This window comes from Silurus meridionalis, chromosome 9, assembly GCF_014805685.1.
Source record: "Silurus meridionalis isolate SWU-2019-XX chromosome 9, ASM1480568v1, whole genome shotgun sequence".
In the NCBI taxonomy this organism is placed as follows: Eukaryota; Metazoa; Chordata; class Actinopteri; order Siluriformes; family Siluridae; genus Silurus; species Silurus meridionalis.
The window spans coordinates 25,634,374-25,655,532 of NC_060892.1; the positions used below are offsets into that span (position 1 = coordinate 25,634,374).

General features: G+C 40.5%; 1 protein-coding gene across 4 annotated transcripts; it reads left to right on the forward strand.

The window, feature by feature from the left end:
* Positions 1 to 840: 840 nt before the first annotated feature.
* Positions 841 to 21,129, forward strand: myom2a (myomesin 2a). Of its 4 annotated transcripts, XM_046857093.1 has the most exons (39): positions 841 to 1,060; positions 3,015 to 3,122; positions 4,084 to 4,176; positions 4,555 to 4,690; positions 4,828 to 4,982; positions 5,647 to 5,739; positions 6,908 to 6,996; positions 7,099 to 7,140; positions 7,481 to 7,645; positions 7,743 to 7,904; positions 8,335 to 8,476; positions 8,566 to 8,759; positions 9,329 to 9,385; positions 10,904 to 11,031; positions 11,330 to 11,513; positions 11,739 to 11,756; positions 12,931 to 13,105; positions 13,184 to 13,305; positions 13,445 to 13,462; positions 13,734 to 13,921; positions 14,172 to 14,298; positions 14,397 to 14,575; positions 15,344 to 15,458; positions 15,553 to 15,712; positions 15,801 to 15,907; positions 15,996 to 16,040; positions 16,129 to 16,265; positions 16,377 to 16,521; positions 16,604 to 16,663; positions 16,754 to 16,821; positions 17,141 to 17,254; positions 17,628 to 17,715; positions 17,804 to 17,842; positions 17,935 to 18,040; positions 18,196 to 18,359; positions 19,667 to 19,703; positions 19,902 to 19,924; positions 20,056 to 20,111; positions 20,195 to 21,129. In XM_046857093.1, the coding sequence occupies exons 1-39, from the start codon at positions 936 to 938 to the stop codon at positions 20,702 to 20,704; spliced, it is 4,674 nt and encodes a 1,557-aa protein (XP_046713049.1). In that variant the 5' UTR covers positions 841 to 935; the 3' UTR covers positions 20,705 to 21,129. The 4 variants fall into 4 exon arrangements, with proteins under 4 accessions (XP_046713049.1, XP_046713050.1, XP_046713053.1 ...); XM_046857094.1 differs by lacking the exon at positions 13,445 to 13,462; XM_046857096.1 differs by lacking the exon at positions 3,015 to 3,122 and having other exon boundaries at positions 842 to 1,060.
* The last annotated feature ends 30 nt before the right edge of the window (positions 21,130 to 21,159 follow it).

Here is a 21,159-nt window from a genome sequence, read left to right on the forward strand (position 1 = left end):
CCCTATGCACTGAGGCTTTTGGTTACTGATCAGAGATTCAGGGGTTCAAGCCCTGGTATCACCAAGCTGCCACTCTTGGGGGGCATTGAGTAAGACCCTTGTGCTTCAGGGATGCTGTAGGATGTCTGACTCCAGCTTCCTCACATCACTGGGAATTTGACTGTGCTATAATGTACACGTGAGAACTAAAGCACCTTCTTTCCTTCCTATCAATTAAATGTAATTTCATTTTACTGTGGCAAGAAAAAACTTCAGTCATGAAAAATATTTATTTCAATTCCCACAACTGATCCGCTGCCCAATCATTCGACTCACAGTTTAGAGAAGCGTTTGGGAATGGAGTATAATCTTTATATGAGTCGACTCTTAAATATAAGTGTCTCGAATATGACTCAAAGAGTCGATTCCTGATGAAATGATTCAGCTTTGAAACTTCAGCCTCTTGTTAAAAATAGTACTTGGCAACCGGAGCAGGAGGAAAGGAGCCTGAAGAGGAGCCTAGAAAGGACTCCATGGCAGGATGCAATAAATAAATAAATAAACAAACAAACAAATGACATTTTTATCATGTGCAAATATGAGTTTGAAGGATGTAGACCTCGGTGTTGGCGGCGTGATGCTCAGGATCAAAGACAAACAAACAAACAAATAAAACAAATAATTTATGAATAATTTTATGAAACAAAAACTATGAATTTTTTTATTTGAATTTGAATAAATTGAGCGTAAGAGCATTAAATGTATGTTTGCTCATTTCCTTCCATCCAGTCGACCTGTAACCAAATGTAATCACCTGAGTGAGCATCAGAACATCAGAACATCACCGCAGCGTGAAGCTGCTCCCACATCCTTTTCCTCCTAACGCTCACTCGGAGACTGAAATGAGTTTTGAAAATGGAGGTAAACGCTATATATAGTCTGAAGTGTCACCATACATGGGGTGGAAGAGAGAAGCGAGGCTCGGTCTGAGACAGAGGCAGTATTTTTGTTTCGCTCAGCAAGACGCTTCCAAGTGCTCTCAGGCCGACCTGAAGCTCTGCGCCGTTCACTTCTCCAGGGGGTAAGTCCACATTTATTCCTCCATTTCTTATAAATAATCAGATTTATTCCATCCTCAGACACACAAGACACAGCTTTCAAACCTGTTCCTATTCATAATCATCATCATAATAATAACATAATAATAATTATTATAATTAATTCACAATAAATTTACTACGACGTGTTGTATAGAAGATCAGACTGTTCATGATCATGAAGGAAAGAATCTGGTTTCTGTGTCACGTAGTTACAAAGTTGACTTTTAAATGTTTTAATGCTTTTTAGTTTTAGTTTTTGTTCATTCATGTTTTAATTAATGGAACATTTCAAGCATGAAACAAACAAACAAACAAACAAACAACCCCGAACACGATCTTTTGTCTTTACACTATTATTGGAAAGTGTACAGTGCACTAATTTAGAATTACACACACACACACACACACACACACACACACACACACACTAAAACATTTGTAGACAAGTATAACCTCTTCTTCTGGTCCGATTTCATGTAAAAGTTTGACCTATTCAAACTAATAGATTCTGATGTATCGCTCGATGGAGCGCGAAGAATCCATTCTCATATTATAATATCGATTCTCCCTGTTTTTCATACATGCAAGATTCCTATTTACTTCGATTCGAATTCGATTTCTTCTTCCTGCATCGTACAAACAAATGCGTCCGTCATCTTGGCATCTTGAGATCGCTGCATCATTTGGGACCTTTTGGGAGAAATTTTTGCACATGGAGGAAAGTTGATCATTCGGAGAAAACAACAGGCTCCAAGAAAAAATCTCTAAAGGCGGAGGAATGTAGAATTGGGAATGTAACAGAAGACAAATCCAGTCCATTGTTATTACTGTATTTAATAATAATAATAATAATAATAATAATAATGGATTGGGAAAACACTGTTCTGGAATCATTACTGGTCTTGGAATTACTTGGTATTAAATGGAAAAGAAAAGAAATGGAATCCGGACCCTAGTTTTCATCCTGCTGAGACTGATGTGTGTGTGTGAGCAGTGTGTGTTCAAAATGAATGCCCAGAATGCTCAGTTTCTTCTCTTTCTCTGGTGTGTGGATCAGAGCTGTAACCGATCTCAAATAAGGAATAAACCGCTATGAAGCATGAACTGAAGAACTTTGGAAGCTCTGAACTTCCTTGTTAAAAGTACTTTGGATGAAATTTCGACGTCTCGCTGAAGAGTTTTATTATTAAGTCGACTGTAGTAATGGATTTGATCTATGGAATGTGGTGTAATGAGAACACACAAGCCGAGTGATTCACACAGCGGAACATCTCAGTCCTCGGACCAAATTTCAACACGTCATACTTTTTATCTGGTTATGGTTACATTTAATGCTGTGCAACATCCATGACGCAAATTCGTTCTTGTTAGCACTTGCGTTACAGCAGCTGTAAAAAAAAATATATACCTGGAATTGGACAGATTTCCCACAAACTGGTACAAACCTCCGAAATGCTTCACAAACAATTTCAGGTATTTTTACTAAATATAAAACCCTTCTAAACCAATCATAAGCCTCAAAACACAGTTTTGTGGTGTACATGTTTCTATTGGTCTCTTATGAATAATGAAGCTACACGACTTTTTCATTAAAACATCTCTGATTAATGCTCCAATTAAAAGAATAAACATCATGTACAGGAGAATGTTCTGGGAGGTGGTAGCTGTGGACCAGTAGGTTGTGAGTTCAAATCCCAGCACTACTGTAAATTCTGTAAATGTAAATTCTGCTGTAAATATAATATCTATTTCATGCTTATTATAGTAGCAGAATAATTAGTATTAAATGCACGATTTTTGTTTAAGAAGTCAACCCAGGAACCTGGTCTTTTGAGAACCATATAACCAATGTGACCAGTTTGTAGGAGCTTGTGTACATGTTATCTTCTTGTTTTTGACCTAAATGATCAGTAGCCTGTGGGTCTGTGTTTGAAGTTCTCCTGACATGCCAACGAGGGTCATGCCGCTTTATGAGAAAACACAGACACAAGTTGGACATCAGTATACCAGCTCAAAGCATGTTGTTCAGCAGACCTCATCGAGGTACGGGGCATCATCATGGATCGGACTGAACGCTGTTGAGTTGTGCACACTGGCACTTTGCTTGATAGGCTTACGGCAGCGGCTTTAACTAACACGCTCTTGGATCCTTGGATCCGCATGATCCTTGAGCTGCTGGAGGAAAGCTGATATGGATAAAACCTGAAAATCAGTGAAAATTATTAAATAATCAGGGATTCCAGCTCCTGCTGTGCTTATGGTGTTTTACTTTTGTTTTTGACCAACTTCAATGGGTGGCTTTGAAAGAAATTTGCCAAAAGTATGTGGACACCCGACCATCTTGCTCATATTTGGTTCTTAATTGAAAGCTCATCATTATTTTGCTAGAACTATAAAACACAAATCTGTCTCTTTACGAAGCTCCCATGCACAAAGCGAGCTCCATAAGGAGTGTCAGTGTTGGAGTGGAAGATCTCGAGTGTCCTGCATAACCCCTGAGCTCCTTTGGGATGAACTGGAACACTGACTGAACCCAAGACCTTCTCAAACCACATTACATCACTACCTGGTCCTTCTAATTCTCTAGAATTCTAGCTGTATGATTACCGATTGCCAGAGACACACCCCAAAATCTAGTGGAAAGCCTTCCCTGAAGAATGGCAGGTAAAACTCCATGTTTAAAATGGGCAGGTATGGGTTTGACGGTTAGGTGTCCACATGAAAAGTATTCAGAGCTAAAACATATTTGGAAATCTTTTTACTTTTTGAAGAATATTTTTGGATTGGGTTGTTTTTTTTAATCGAGTGATATTATCGGCTATATTTTCCATTCAAAACTCTTCTTGCTCCTAGCATACGTTCAGCAATACATACAAAACAAACCCGGCTTCATAAGCAGGCTATGGCACAATCGTAACACAAAGCTGCTATAAAGAGCTGGAATTACACTGTGCTCTATAACGTGTCGGATTTTTACACTGACTGTTTGTCTGGATTCGGACAGGAAATCAAGCACCCAGTCAACGAAGAAGAGGCAGGTTGAGGCCACTGAGGTTATGGCAGAACCAGCCTATACGGTGCCAGCCTTCAGAAAGAGGTAAGACTTGGCACATGCCACCATTCCCATTCAGGAGGCTATTTTAAGAGCCTATGAGTGTCAGAAAGCACCTGAAGCCGAAACACATTAACTGTAAGTATAAATGACATCACCACTGTAACAACATCTGGATATGAAGACATTTTTCTTGAAATGCGTGTGTATGTTTTATATACACGTGCACGAGTTCCCAGTGAGTTCCTCTGGATTTATTGCATTGTGCAGAACATTGCTCAATGTACATGCACCACTTGTTCTTCTACATTTGTTTCTATGGATAGAATGACCGTAAAATGTACAGTAAATGTAAAATGTTCAGTTTATCTGCTATATACAGTATGTATATATTCTGTGTGTGTGTGTGTGTGTGTGTTACAGGGAACCTGAAGGTATGGAGGAATATCAGCGTGTGTCCTCTCATCTCGGGAGGAATCTCACAACCCTGCAGGAAGAGCTGCACAGTATGAGAGTGGCCACTCATGAGCAAGTGGTGAATATTGAGATTACGAATGAGGTAAAGATCTTTTAAGATTATATTGTTATATTTTTTTTTTAAAATGCACAAGGACATTTTTCAAAATGTTCTGCCCATCGAATTAAGAGTCTACCTGAGCTGCAGTTCCATCTAGGATTTTCATCCTTCTATCACAGGTGAGAGCAATGAAGTACATCAGAAAAGAGCTTCCTATCGAGATTCCCAAAGCCCCAGACTTCCTGCTGGGTCTGAGATCTCATACTGTGTGGGAGAAGACTCCTGTCAAGCTTTTCTGCACCGTCTCCGGTACCCCCACCCCTATCGTCCAATGGTTCGTACTTTAATAATTAAGTACAATTTTTACATTATTAGTAATTAAAAGGTCAAAAGTATTGGGACACCCCGTTTTTGTTGGAGGCACACAATTTTGTAGGATGTTGTCAGATGTAATAGCAGGAAACGTTTCCCCTCACTTGAACTAGAAGACCCAAACCTGTTCCAACGTGATGTTGCCCTTTTGCACAAAGCCAGCTCCATGAAGATATGCTTTACATGGACATATAGATATACATACAACCCACCTGAACAATGAATGCTGACTGCATCCCAGGGCTCCTCACCTCACCTACATTAGCACCAGACTTTACTAACATCTTTATGGCTGAAAGAATCTCCCAAAAATTTAGTGGAACATCTTTCCAGAAGACCGGAGACTAATATAAGAGCAAACAGGAACTAAATATAGAATGGGATGTTAAGAAAAAAATCAGGTGTCCACAAACTTTTGGACTTCAGGAATTCAGTTTACTACTGACTTTGGGAAAATGTTCCTATTCCAACTCCTAACCGTCAAGGAACAAATAGTGCATGAATACACTGCACTTATATTTTAATTGCACACAATTCTAATAAGCTTTTTTAATTAACATCACTGATTAGGATGTACCATCCACGTGGTCCTCATGATATCTCATACTTGCCATGTACATTCGCAGGTATAAGAACGGAGTTCCTGTGGACCCCCTGAGCGCACCCGGAAAATACAAAATCGAAAACAAATACGGAGTCCACAGTCTGATTATTAGCAGGTAGAAACACTTGACAATTATTTTATCGGATATTAAATGTATAAAATACCTACAATTGAACGATAGAGTTAGAGTTAATCATGCACAGGAGAACAATCAGTTACATTGGAATTCTTAATGTGTGAATTATTGCAAAACTCCAAAAGCTTTGCTAATACAAACATATACACCACAAAAACTATTTAATAAAATACAGAGGTCACAGAATTGAACTCAGGAACATCCTGAAAGCTATAAAAGTGCATGGATTCGAGCTCAAACTCGAGACTGAAAGGCTTCGCTGTGACAGTAAAAGTTTCCTATTTGGTCTGAGATCGGACCTTCCCTCGTGTACAAGACACCTCAGCTGTTCGTTCCTTACTGCTGAGCTTGGTGTCATTTAATGCCGGGAATGTCTGACATCCGAGTCCCATCCACTCAAGAGTTACAGTAGTGACACTCTGCCTCTCTCTGCCTCTCTCTGCCCTCGTAACCAATCAAGCCAATGCCCTTTCAAATTTTTTTTTTTTCAAGTTAAAAATCTAAACAGATTTTTCGTTTAGTTTTAAAAAAAATTCAACACACACTTGAAAACTGCTAAATTTGTTCTTGCCGATTTTTTTTTGCCAGTCGAGTGGCTTTAAAATAGGCAGCTGGCAGAAGGTCACATTTCTTCTTTCTATTCTCACACCCTGGCCTCTCCTTCAAGATCAGCACTGCATTTTTCAGATCTCTCTGCCAGTTCAGTGTGCTCTCGCTGTGCTCGGATCGTGTTCCTTACCATGTTGTAGGCCTGCACCTAGGCAACACTAGGAACACTACAGGAGATAATTGAGAGGACGTACAGGTTATACTTCAAACCAGTGGTGTCCGAAGTACACAAACAATGCACTTGAGTTTAAAGTAGAGATCCACTCGATAAAGTCGATAAATTGGCGCCACCAAGCGCCAATCAAAACAGGTTCAAAACAGAGCGTGCGCTCGAACCTGATTGGTGGTTTGCTGCGTGTTTGACCAGTTACGTTTTTATCTGCTCATAAATTAAAAAAATGCGACTGATAAGATATTTGACTTTAGCTTGAAATGTAGTGAAGTTAAAGTAAAAATCTCCCCAAATTGAAATACTTCTGTACATTTTGTTAGCGAATTGTTGCTTTATTTAATAGCCATTGCATTTTTTCCCCTTTAGATGCACAGTAGCCGATTCCGCAGTCTACAGCGCTGTGGCTACCAGCTCTCAGGGAAAGGTCACCTCGAAGGCCACAGTGTGTGTGAGAAGTACGATTTTCTTCTTTTCACACCCCCTTTAACCTCTTGTCCATTTGTCACCTTTCTGTGTATCTGCATTACTTTCACCAACTGCTCTGTCATTTCACGCAGGACCATCGGGGGCTGCAGAGAGCTCTTATCTACCAGGCCATGGTGAGACGTTCGGGCAAACACCCAGATCTGAAGAGCCTTCTTGAGATCATTAGCTAGAAATAACATCCTTTGTCATGCTGTGTGCCATCATAAGGTCTAGATAAGACTTGGAAAATAGGGTTTGTTTACAACTGAAGCTAGGTTAGACGTACACCACAATTCTAACACATGATACCATGTGATCCAGCATGAGATTAACATTAACATTGTTTCTGTAGTATGCCAATTATTTTCTTAAAAAAGACTGGGATGTTTAGGTGTCATCTGTGGTGCCTTCAGTCATTTCCTCATCACTGCCCATGTAAAATCTAACCGTGTTTGTGTTTCCACTTCCCTGTAGCACCTTTGCCCTCTGATATCCGTCGTAGCAAGCTAGAAGTGACCCTGCTCGATAGGTTTGGAGTGACATTTGGCACGGAGGGCGAGTCTTTGACTCTGGTGGCGAACATGGTGGTGGTGCCTGACCTTCCTAACCTGCCACCAGAGGTTATGTGGTATAGAGATGGTAAGTGTGTTTTAAATACCTCTCAAATTTGTAAAAAGATCTGCCTTGTTTACCCATGTGTGTGTGTGTGTGTGTCTCTGTGTGTATGCACTTCTAGAAACTTTACTGACACCATCTAGATGGGCTGAGATGTATGTCGGTGGTGGTTCTGCCAAGCTGACTTTACCCCACCTGAACAAGGATGACGAGGGTCTGTACACTCTGCGCATCTGGACCAAGGAAGGAACGACTGAGCACAGCGCCTACCTGTTTGTCAAGGGTTCGTTACACTTTTTGTCCTCAAAATTGATGTGTTAGAAGCAGGAAAAATGGGCAAGCGTAAGGATATTGAGGGAAACTGAGAAGGGCGAAATGGTGTTGGCTAGACGACTGAGCGTCTCCAAAACAGCATCTCTAACAAAAGTTCTCTAAGGAAGGAACAGTGGTGAACCAGCGACAGGGTCATGGGCAGCCAAAGCTCATTGATGCATGTAGAGCGAAGGCTGGCCCATGTGGACCGATCCAACAGTCGAGTCTGACGAATAAAGGTATATCTTAATGATAGGAAGGTGGTCTTAATGTTATGCCTGATCGGTTGCCATAAAATGATGTTCTTGCATGTTCTGGCGTTATTAAATCCACACATGTAATATCATCAAACAAGGACTAGAAGCATTTGAGAGATATTTTCTCTATACATGTATATACAGATGCTGCACCCTCAGTAGTCGGAGCCCCAGGAGCCCCTATGGATGTCGTAGCCTCCGATGCCAATAAGGATTATGTCCTCGTCTCCTGGAAGCCTCCCAACACCACCAGCGAGCCACAAATCACCGGTTACTTTGTGGACAGGTTAGCACATCACGTTCCCATTGGTGGCAAGTTCATATAACAAACTTCGTGTATATTTATTAGTTTATTTTATTAATATTTTTTAATAGTCGCAAATCTGGAACTGCAAACTGGGTCCAGTGCAACAGCACCCCAGTTAAAGTGTGTAAGTTTCCTGTGCATGGACTCACAGAGGGGGATTCCTATCATTTCCGAGTCCGGGCCGTGAACAGCGCAGGCATCAGCCTGCCGTCCAGGATGTCCAGTGGAGTGACTGCTGCTGATGTGGAAAGCGACGTAGAAGGTAGGCTTGTGCGACGATCCAGCAGGGATTTGATGCTCTTACGGTGTGTTGGGGGCGTTCAAGGAGTAAAATACTATTTAAGATTTACCTGCTGCATAGTGATATTGTGCATATTACTTTATTATATACTAAACTGTATTATATTTTAGTTTATACCATAGTCAGTCTGAATCAATCAAAGCATTTTCTTATAAAAGACCATCCAGTTCCGGTTCCATACAAGGTAAGCGACCTATAGTAGTTCCTAATGACATTTCCGAGCTCCATGATGGAGTTTTGCATGTGGTGGAATGTATAAAGTGATTTTTGAGAAACGTCTCGAGGCACAAGATGACTTTAATGAACCGGGGAAGGAAATGTTTAAATGAGAAATGAGAAGGAAAAGTGACTATGGTATAAGGTGATAATCCACAGCTAGGTGTGAGGTCGCTTCACCTCGGGTCGTTCTGCACCAACATCCTAACAAGCACCTCACACCTAACCCTGGATTATCTCTTAGTAATGTGATTCAGGTTGTAAAATGATCCATATACATGACTACGGAAATATTATCTTTACTGCCACAACAGTGATTAAAATCGAGGGGAAGTATGATATTGCAATTCGTCAGGAGGAACTGCAAGAAGGTACTTTTCACGATATGCCACTGGTTCTATGAACTAACTCTTCTTTTCTTCAAGAATTTGCAGTACAAATAAAAAGCACTAATATTTAACATTGTGTTTTTCATCACATGAACTGCATGCACATCCATCCATCCATCCATCTGTAGTGACACCATGATATTACCAGTCGACTCATGCATAAAGCACAGTCAGGACCTATCGTAAAAATTCTATATCTGTTTATTAAATCCTACATTACACCATGATGCTGAAATACAAGTTATTTCAATGAAACTGTAACTGCTACATGAGCCATTAGAGAGACGGCTATTTATATATAATACACTCCTGTTTATCAAAGAAGCATTTGAAGAAAGAAAACTCAACCCTAACCATAAATACATACGTATATCAACTTGGTAAATAAGTCTACTGCAGTATTGAGTTAATGGGAGTAGGTTTTGGCTGGTCTGGTGGTTTTGCAATTAGCAACTTCAATGATTTCAATCCGTTGCTTCACAATTATTTACCGAATTAAACAAACTAAACCTCCGATTTAACCGTCATTAACATTCCCCACACGTGTTCTTTTCTAAAATTCTTTATGACAAAATAAATGCTTGCAATCATTTGCTTTAATTATCTACACTATATGGACAAAAGTTAGTGGACACCTGGCCATAAGATTGGTATTGGGTTTTTGAAGATCCCATTCCACATTTCTGGGAGCCTCCAATGTTCCTGGAAGTGTGGGAAGTGTGCTTGTGGAGATTTGTGGATTTGTGGAGGCTGTGTGAAAGTGGTGGTTTAAACCCCAGTATTGCCAAGCTGCCTCTTTTGGGCCCTTGAGCAAGGCCCTTAACCCTCTGTGCTCCAACATTGCTGGGAAACATGAAGAAAGAATTTCACTGTTCGGTAAAATGCACATGTGACAAGTATAATGCACCTTTTATTTCTGGGAAGTGGTAGCACAGTGGATGTTGGACATCTGATAGGAAGGTGGGATCAAATCCCACCGTACTGCCACTGCTGGGCTCTTAAACAAGATCCTTAACCCTCAATTGCTCAGCTGTATAACTGTTGCTCTGGATAAGGGTCTCTGCCAAATGCCATAAATGTAAAATGCTTGGGGTGCAGTCAGCGTTCCGATTCATCCCAATGGGGTTTAATAGGGTTTAGAGCTCTATAGCAGAAGATCTTTCATGTCAACCCATGTCTTCATAGAGCTGGCTTTATGCACAGGATTTGTGCATTGTCATGCTGAAACAGATTTGGGTCTCCTATTTCAAATGAAGGTAAAAAATGACACGCTGCAGCCGCAGTTATTTTATTATATCATTTTGAGCGTCAAAATTTCCAAATATGGCTGGAAAAGTCAGGTGTCCCGATACTTTTGCACCCCATATAGTTTATTAGGTGATTTGTTTTTTTTCCCCCCTGATACAACTAAGTCATATTCTAAACCAAATGTCCAAACTAAATGTAGTAAAATGTATGATGTCGTATTTCCAAATCAATCCCTGATCTGTTCTTATTCAGTGTATATCACAACGCCGGGACCCCCGACCGACGTGCATGCTACTGAAATAAATCAAACGTATATTGTTCTGAGCTGGAAACCACCCATTCCTCGAGGACGGGCAACTGTGTGGTACCTCATTGAGAAGGTGTGTGAGTGTGTGTGTAGCTATTTAGATTTGTTTTTATTCCCATAAAGCATTAATCAGATGTGAAGACGTTTTTTTTAACACAAAGAGCATCAGAAGGCTTCCTCTATAATCCGTTTAATACACATTTAACTAGAAAAGGAGTGTATAGCTGTTGTATGTTTATTCCTTTTTTGTTTTTGCTGTTATTAGAAACGAATAACATACTCGTTTATCTTTACAAACCACCGAAAATGCAGGAATTGTTTACTTCCCTGACCTGCTCTTTGCCTTGGTTGACTTTGTACTTGTCCTTTAGTCAGTGGGTGAGAGTAACTTGTGGCAGAGAGTCGACACGGGTGTACAAATACGCTCACCACGTTGCCCTCTTTACGAACTGGAGGACAAGAAAGCGTACCGTTTCCGCGTTATCACGGTCAACAAGTACGGCCCAAGCGAGCCATCAGAACCCTCTGCTCTCATCCAGAAGGCAGACCCTTATGGTAAGCTGCTTTTCCTTCATAAAAAAAAAAATCCTGGCTAGACGTCGTCGTTAACTTTTGAAATCTAAATAATAGAGAAAGCATTCAATCAGTTTTATATTATAATCTTGCAACATGATTGTGATTCCCAAATAAAACCCATCCATTTTGCAAGTCTGAAAAAACACTTGTAATAAACTTCAAACGCTTCTTTGATCATTTTGTCTCATGTGACGTATTTTTCAGGCATCGTTCCAAACATTGGTACGTACAAATCACAACGTTTTAAGATGCAAGCATCGCCACTTTTTTGTTGTTGTTGTAAAAAAAAAACAGATGTTCACTGTAGTTGCATGTAACCATGTCACACACATCCCCCCCAACCAACCCCCATGAACAAACACACACACTCCCAAAACTAAAACCAGTTTTACACTGCCAGATGTTCGGAAACGTAAAAAGACAAAACCAAATACTTAAAATGAGAAATGCAATGGTAGAAGATGAAGGGAGCATAATTCAGTGGTAGAGGATGAAGTAAGCATGATGCAGTGGAAGAGGTAAAGGATAAAGAGATGAGTGGTGCAGTGGTAGAGGATGGAGAGATAAGTGGTGCAGTGGTCAAGGATGGAAAGCGCTTGGTGCAGTGGTAGAGGATGGAGGGATCAGTGGGGCAGTGGTAGAGGATAGAGAGATCAGTAGTGCAGTGGTCAAGGATGGAAAGCACTTGGTGCAGTGGTAGAGGATGGAGAGATCAGTAGGGCAGTGGTCAAGGATGGAAAGCGCTTGGTGCAGTGGTAGAGGATGGAGAGATCAGTAGTGCAGTGGTCAAGGATGGAAAGTGCTTGGTGCAGTGGTAGAGAATGGAGGGATCAGTGGTGCAGTGGTAGAGAATGGAGAGATAAGTGGTGCAGTGGTCAAGGATGGAAAGCGCTTGGTGCAGTGGTAGAGGATGGAGGGATCAGTGGTGCAGTGGTAGAGGATGGAGGGATCAGTGGTGCAGTGGTAGAGGATGGAGGGATCAGGGGTGCAGTGGTAGAGGATGGAGGGATCAGTGGTGCAGTGGTAGAGGATGGAGGGATCAGGGGTGCAGTGGTAGAGGATGGAGGGATCAGGGGTGCAGTGGTAGAGGATGAAGGCAGATTGCAGTCATTTTATGACTATTTATTGATTTCATTGTGATTGTAGTCTAACGTGACCAAAAAAGATCCCTAAAGTCTAAAACTGGCTTAAATTGTCCTCTTGGTGATTGTGTGCGTCACACAACACACTCAAGCATCATAAAAGTATCTGTCACAATGGCAAAGACACCTCTAAAGAGCAGTTTGCTTTATAATATTTGTGTTTCAATATGTCTAACATCACTGTTCTTCTTTAAAGATGAAAAGTCAAGTATGTGCTTTTCTAATTTTTTTGTAATTGTTTGGGTTTCCTGCAGGGGTTCCCTCAGCTCCAGGTCAGGTCAGTGCTTCTAGAAACACCAAAACCTCTGCCTTTGTGCAGTGGGATCCCCCCAAACAGGGCAAAAACCTTGTGGGCTATTACGTGGACTGCTGCAAGGTTGGCACCAAGGTCTGGACCCCCTGCAATCACAGGCCTTACAAGCACACCAGGTAATATCTTAACTAGGTTTTCTCTGACCTGCTTTTTTAATAGATAAAAAGAAAACTAAGATATAGATTTTTTGACAGGTTTGTGGTCCATGGCCTGACTCCTGGGGACACGTATATCTTCCGTGTCCAGGCGGTGAATGCCTATGGTCTGAGCGAGGAGTCTCAGGAATCTGCTCCACTCTTCATTGATGCTGCTTTGGGTACGCAAGTAGATTTTCTTCTCTAAAGTTGTTCTTCAGTATTTAGAAAAGCATTACTCTCAAGACAACCTGTGTTGTGGTTTGTAATCAATGGAATAAGCTGTGAATTAGAGATAGATTCTCCTGTTTTCTCACACAGAGCGAGGAGTGGATTATGGTATGTCGGATTCATACGATTTTCTCCACTAAACTCACTCTCTGGAGTTTCCTTAAATATTTTCCCCTATTTTTTTCCCCTCCTAATAACCCCACATTAATACGTTTTATTCGTACCTACAGCCTCTCCGCCCACAGTGCACCTAAGGTGTGGAATCACATATCAACCTGTACCTCAAATTCAATGTGTACAAAAATACGAATTGAATTAAAGTGATGATAATTACGCACTTCAGGTTCTGGTCCCATAACTTTGTTTGGTTGCTTTTCAGCTGTTCCCTCTGCCCCGTACGCCATCACTCTACTCAGCTGTGATGGAGCCTCCATGACCGTGACCTGGAAACGCCCTAAACACACAGGAGGAAGCAAGATCACGTCTTACTACCTGGACAAACGTGAAGCAGACTCTGTGTTATGGAAGGAGGTCAGCTCAAGGCCTGCCACTAGCAGAGTTTATAAGGTAAGTCCACTGTATTAACACTTCCTGATCTGGTTTGGAGAGTTTGGTGTTGGAGTAAAATCAGTTGAGTGAATGCAAGAACTGATGGCTGACCTCATTGTTTAGAGCAGAATCAGGAGGCATGGAAATTAAAAATGAGTTGATGACTTGCCCATTGACTCGCAAATAAAGTGTAGAGAAATTGTATTGACCTCATTAACCGGTACATTGTGAGTGCATTTCTGTAAGGACTCTCTTAATCTAAACACAGGTGGAGAATCTGACCGCTGGACAATTCTATGAGTTTAAGGTTCAAGCCTGCAATATGGCTGGCGTCGGTCTGCCGTCTGAGCCCAGCGTTCCTTTCGCCTGCGAGGCCTGGACCATGCCTGAGCCTGGTAAGTATCTCAGGTCTAAAAGCTTTTGCTTTTTTGTTCCTGTTCTAACAGGTTGGTTCCCTTTTTAGATGATTCCTCACACTGTTTTACACCATCAGGTCCTGCATATGACATCAGTTTTTGGGAGGTGCGAGATGATTCCCTCCTGGTGCAGTGGAAGGCTCCGGTCTACACCGGTGCCAGTCCCATTACAGGATACTTTTTGGAAATGGCTAAGAAAGGATCTTCTGATTTTGCTACAGTGAATGCTGAGGCTTTGAAGCATTGTTATTCAAGGGTAATGGATTGTTTTATATGTTCTGAGTGATATTCTAAGATGAGTGCATTGCATTTTGTAGAGGGTATATACATTATATGGACTTAGATGACTTTTCCAGCTATACGTGGGACTAAACATACATCTTCCCAGAAGAGTGGAGGTTTTTATAACAGCTAATGGGGACTAAATGTGGAACGGTATGTTTAAAGAGCACATATCATATCGTCAGGTGTTGATAAACTTCTGTCCTACATACTGTAGATTACAAAGCTTGCAGAATTATATATTTTAGATATACCTGATTTGAATCTAAATGACATTATGTACCTGCGATTTTTTACAATTCTGCTGCTGTATATTTTTTCCTTTAGTCGACCTGCTAGTGTGGTATTGGAGGGTTATTTTTTGACCTGGCAGCCAGTAAATGGTTGATTCCAGCTTGCTAAATCGAGACGAACTTACAATGATGACACATGAGCCTGATTTATAGACTGTTCAACCTCAATAAAGTGCCAGTCTACGTTTGTAGGCTATTTATATTTGTATTTAAATGTTGCTTTATTCGTAAGTAGTTTAAACGCATGGTTTTGAGGTCATGTTTTATGCACAAAAGCACTAAATCTGAAAAAAAAAAAAAACTGGCAACCTCAGATGATGGACTTCACACAGGTCATTTAAAGAAACTCAGGTCTTTACCAGGTTTGAACCATATTTTAGTGGAAATTGAGAATAAATTGGTTTGGGTATTTCCTTTATTGATGTATGTGACCTCATGTTGTCATGTAGGTGACCGGTTTGGAAACGGGAGCTTCGTATGTGTTTAAAGTATGTGCGGTGAATGCCTCAGGTAAAGGAAAGGCTTCGGATGTATCAGAGGCTGTGTGTGTGAAAGCTCTGCCAGGTAACTTTACCTTTCTATAATGTAAAAGGTCATATTTTTAGATATTCGAATCATCTGTGAAATAATTTGTGCTGGTAAAATTGTCTTCTACAAGGTACGAAGGAGATTGTGTGTGGTGTGGACGAGGAGACTGGAGACATTTTCTTGTCGTTTGAGGCTTGCGACGTATCCGAGCTCTCCAAGTTTGTTTGGTCGAAGTCCTACAAAGAAATCAGCGAATCCAAGAGAGTCACTGCTTCGGTCGCCGGAAGAACGTGTGTTGCTCTACACTGAGGATACGTCATAAATGTAATAAAGTACAGCGAATACTGGAATTAATTTGTGTAAATGTGCTGCCTGCAGCTCCAAGCTGACATTTGGAAACCCTGAAAAGGAAGATCTGGGTCTGTATTCTGTGGCGGTGACTGAGACAGATGGAGTGTCCTCCAGTTATACCCTCAAAGAGGAGGGTATGTTTTAATACACACAGCAGTTCGGTTTAATACACTTCTTTTGGTTTTAACTTCGGATTAACTGATTTATTCTTTTCTTTTTTAGAATTGAAAAAGATGCTTGATCTCAGCTACAACATCAGACATCCAAGTTAGTCTAGATCTCTGTGTTATGTTTCACATATATCACAGAGTTTGCACACACAAAAATGTGTTTAACGCTTTCTTTCGGATTGTAGTCGTTCCCCTGAAGACAGAGCTGAACTACGAAGTTCTTGAGAAGGGTCATGTGCGCTTCTGGCTGCAGGCCAAGAAACTCTCCTCTGCTGCAACCTACAGGTTCATCGTTAATGACAAGCACATCACTAGTGCTGAGGTATGAAGCATTTCCTGTGCATCCTGTGTGTCGAACCAAGTCTGGTCAATGTTCAAGGATGCTCCAGAAGTCCTTTATAAATGTAAATGTATCATTTACGTGTGTGAATAGGATCACAAGATTAGCCACAACGCTTCCACTGGAGTTATTCAGATGGTAATCGAACACTTCACAAGGGCCAATGAGGGCACGTATACCCTCCAGATCACTGACGGAAAAGCTAAAAATCAAAGCTCCCTGGTGCTTGTTGGAGACGGTGAGACATCACAATATCTATGCTTGAATTCTTCTCGGCCTGGTCAGTGTACGTGACTGTCACTTGGTTTGTTTGGTTTCAGTCTTCAAGGCTGCACTGAAGGAGGCTGAATTTCAGAGAAAAGAACACCTCAGGAAACAAGGTTATAAATGATGCCGAGTAGCAAAAGAAATACTCATGTGACCTTTCTATTGAGTATAACTCCAATCTCGTTTTTGTTTCTCGTCTTCAGGTCCTCATTTCTCAGAGTACCTGTCTTTCTATGTGGATGACAACTGCACCGTTATGCTTGTATGCAAGGTAAATACAGCCTCTGACTTTCAACACAGGACTTCTATTGATTTAATTGAGTGAATATTCATATCACGAGACATTGTTTGTACCATGCACGTGAGAAAACTCAGATTTTTTTCTGCACATGCGCAAAATCGATGTCTTCCTGCCATTCTTCTTTTTTTTTTACGACAGTCAAGCGATACGGATTATAGACTCAATTTAATCGATAAAATAAAAAAGTGTATTGCATTAATTAGATTTACGCATATTATGCATATTATGCACACATTACGCATTGCTCATCACTGTCACTTGACCAGATGTTTATGCGATTGTGTTACAGTTGGCCAATGTCAGGAAAGACACAAAATTCAGTTGGTTTAAAGAAGATGAAGAAATCACTCTTGATGTCGCACCCAACCCAATGTCTGGATCCTGTGCTCTTCCGATCCCCTTGGTAACTAATTCAAAGTTTTCCCGCGTGTAATATATAAGTGATAATCCACGGTTAGATGGTTAGATGTGCAGATGTTGCTTGTCTCCTTCAGGAGCATTTAAAAGCCATTTTTCATTATATATTTCTCTTTTTTGATCATTTACTCTTCCAGTTTATTAAATCCAAGCTCATTATGGTCATTCTGTATGGAACTGGAAATCTACGTTCGTGTGGTGACTGCGATATAAAACAGTGATTAAATCGATTACAACTTCTTGTGTCTGTAATGGCTCATTTCAGCCAATCAGATTCAAGTATCCAGACTGACAATCATAAATATATGAATATTATTTCTAATGCTTTGTCCTGAAAATAGCTTTAATCCATTTGACAGTTTTCCAGAAAGGACCAGGGTATTTACAAAGCTGTGCTAAGTGATGATCGTGGAAAGGACACTTCAGTTTACGAGATTTCCGGCCAAGGTTTGCTTTTATATACCTCAGTTGTTTTCCATTTCTTGTGATAGTGCAGTATTTAATGGAGATTCTTTTCTGATTTTATTCTATGTAGTATTTGAAGATATCATCAACGCCATTGCCCACATTGCTGGTACGTACGCATTTTTCCAGCGCACAATTCTCTCACTGAATGAGCATGAGTATGCAGAATCAGAGTAAACTCAAGTCTAATTCTTGCTGCAGGTTCTTCTGCCTCAGAGTTGATGTTGCAGTGCACACCAGAAGGCATTAGACTGCAGTGCTACATGAAATATTACACAGAGGAAATGAAGACCAGCTGGTTCCACAAGTAAATCTGTCCTTTCTTTAGGATTGTCGGTACATGATCATACCTGCACTGAAGTCAAGTTTGAATGGATTTAATGGCCAAGTAAAATGACATTGTGCAACTGATGAATGTCTGAATTTCAAAATTGTAGCATTGATTCTTGTTTGGGATTATAGGGAAAGTAAAATCGCCTCCTCAGAGAAGATGAGAATCGGAGGCACGTCTGAAATGGCTTGGATGCAGATCTGTGAGCCTGCTGATAGAGAAAAGGGCCATTACATTATCGAGATTCACGACGGCAAAACCGCCCACACCCGTTCCTTCGACCTCTCAGGACAAGGCAAGTCATGCATTGTTATTTAATCATTTCGAAAGATTGTTAATGCCTATTTAAAGGCTTCTATTGGCTTGTTTTTCTTCTCAGGATTTTCTCAGTTTATATAAGTTCAATTCTAAAAAGAAAAAAATGGGAAATTGTGTAAAATTTTTAATTAAATAAAACCAAAATGCAACAATTTGCAAGTCTCATAAACCCGTGTTTTGTTCCTGACAAAACATAAAAACATACATGAAACTAAGGAATTGTACTATTTTCTCTCAGAAGTAAAGATGGGCAGAGCTTTGCCAATCTGTAAAAGACTGTGTCTACAAATTCTCAATGTTTCTCAACATAAAATTGCAAAATGGTTGAATATCTCATCGTTTACAGCACATAATTAAATCGAACGTGTCAAAAAACTCTAAAGAAGAAATTGCACAAGAGGCAAGGGCAAAAATCACTATTGGATCTTCGCCTCATTGCATTTAAAACAGTGATTATTCTTTAATGGAAACCACTGCATGGGCTCATTAACACCTCCAGAAAGTACTGTCTGTGAACACAGTTTGCCATGTTATCCACAAATGCAGGTTTAATCTCTATCATGCAGAGAAGAAGTCATGCGTGAACATGATCCAGAAAGGCGTTTTTCTGGATTTTCTCTGTTTTGGAATTGGGGTTGTACACTATCTTTCCAAAACTTTGTGGACACCCGGTCAAAAGTATAGTATGTACTTTTTGAGCATTGCATTCCACATTTAGTCCTAATTTGCTCTTATAGTTCCCTCCACTCTTCTGGGAAGATGTTCCACTAGATTTTTGAAGAGTGTGCTTGAGGACATTTGTGTTCATCAGCCACAAGGGTGTTAGTAAAGTCAGCTACTGATGTAGGTAGGTGAGAAGACCTGGGGTGCAGTCAGCATTCCAATTCATTCCAAAGGTGTTCATCAGGGTTTATATATAAATTATAGCAGGCTACTCAAGATCTTAATCTGTAACCCATGTAAACCAAATTTTCATGGAGCTCGCTTTTTGCATGGGGGCATTGCCCTGCTGGAACAAGTTTGTGTTTCCAATGACCAGTGAACCTAAAATGTTATTATATTGCATCCAAAAATGTCTTATACAATTGTGTGCCTCCTGCTCTGTCGTAACATCGTTTGGATTTGAACCACACATGCCAGGAAAGGTCAGGTGTCCCCAAAACTTTTGTCTATATAGTGCTGTTAAACTAATTGGGTATCTCTTCATTTGTTTATTCACTTTATTATTGAATATTGCAGAAATGATATTTATCAATGTCTTTTCCTTTTTCCTTATCAAAACAGCATACAATGATGCCTATGCTGAATTCCAAAGACTCAAGTAAGTAATACGGCATTTACACACATTACACACATTCATAGTGATGTTTGTCATATATATATATATATATATATATATATATATATATATATATATATATATATATATATATATCTCTATATACTGTATGTGTGTGTGTACAGTATATGTATATATTCCCCACCTGTTTTTGCTAATAACTTGCATTTCTATTTACAGGGCTGCAGCTTTTGCAGAGAAAAGTAAGCACGCTAAATGTGACAAATCTAAAATTATGTACTAGTTGCACAGCTCTGCAATCTTTCTCTCATTGAATACAGTAATAAATATTGCTGAACACACGTGACCAATTGCCTCGTCTTATCCTTTATAGACCGCGGCAGAGTAGTGGGTGGACTGCCAGATGTTGTCACCATTATGGAGTATAAGGTATTATTCTGTCCTGTACTTTCATTACAAACTGCATAAACATTTTCCTCACCTTATATCTTTGTGGCCTCTCAACTTTCCAGACCCTGAATTTGACCTGCACAGTGTGGGGTGACCCCAAACCTGAGGTCACCTGGTTCAAGAACGAACAGGAAGTCGTGTCTGATGACCACAACCAGATCTCGTTTGAGAGTGGCAAGTTCGCCAGCCTCACCATTAACTCTGTCACAGTGGACGACTCGGGCAAGTACAGCATCAACGTGCGGAATAAATATGGCGGTGAGTTTGTGGAGATCACCGTCAGTGTGTACAAGCTGGGTGAGAACATCCCCGAACCCAAGTTGGGACAGATGAGCAAACCTACCACAACACCGAAGCCAACTGCACCACCCTCTTCAAAGCCCCAGACTCCTGCACCATCCGTGAAGACCCCCACTTCTACCCCGTCCCCATTTGGTAAATCCCCAACCCCAACTCCACCTCAGTCTGCAAAGTCCCCTGTCCCAACTCCCAAATCCCCCACCCCACCAAGGAGTGCCAAATCCCCCACTCCACCCAGATTCATGAGGTCCCCAACACCCACAAAGAAGTAAACATGGGTGGTTCCTATCAGTGGATGATTTAGATGTTGGTTTTGCAAAGCGAATAGTGCTAGATAAAAAGTTTGACCACCTAAGTGGTTTATGAATCACTAAATTATTGGCCAAAATGAAGAATATTCACAAACCCTGTTAGGTTGCCATTTCCATCAAAGTGGCTTTTACAAATCAGTATAGTCTTTGTTCTATGTGCATGAGATCTTTCAATAATGGCTTTAGGTAGATTTAATTAGCTCACTCTAGATCGTAAAGAAAAGTCAAGAAACTGCTGAATTACGTTGCCTCTAATTCAAAAAGATTACGATTATAAGGATTATGAAAGCAGCCACCATGATTGTGAATGGCATCTTCATATATAACGCTTATTCTGTAGCCTCCTAATGCTTTATTTTGGCAATAAAAACAGTGATTAACTAACATTTGTTGGATTTCCAGTTATTTTGCTTTGA

Coding starts and splice junctions, on each gene's coding strand:
- myom2a (XM_046857093.1), top strand. CDS start 936: ATGGGGTGGAAGAGAGAAGCGAGGCTCGGTCTGAGACAGAGGCAGTAT. Junction 16,822..17,140: donor CCGTTATGCTTGTATGCAAG/GTAAATACAGCC, acceptor ATTGTGTTACAG/TTGGCCAATGTCAGGAAAGA. Junction 18,360..19,666: donor CTTCGACCTCTCAGGACAAG/GCAAGTCATGCA, acceptor TTATCAAAACAG/CATACAATGATGCCTATGCT.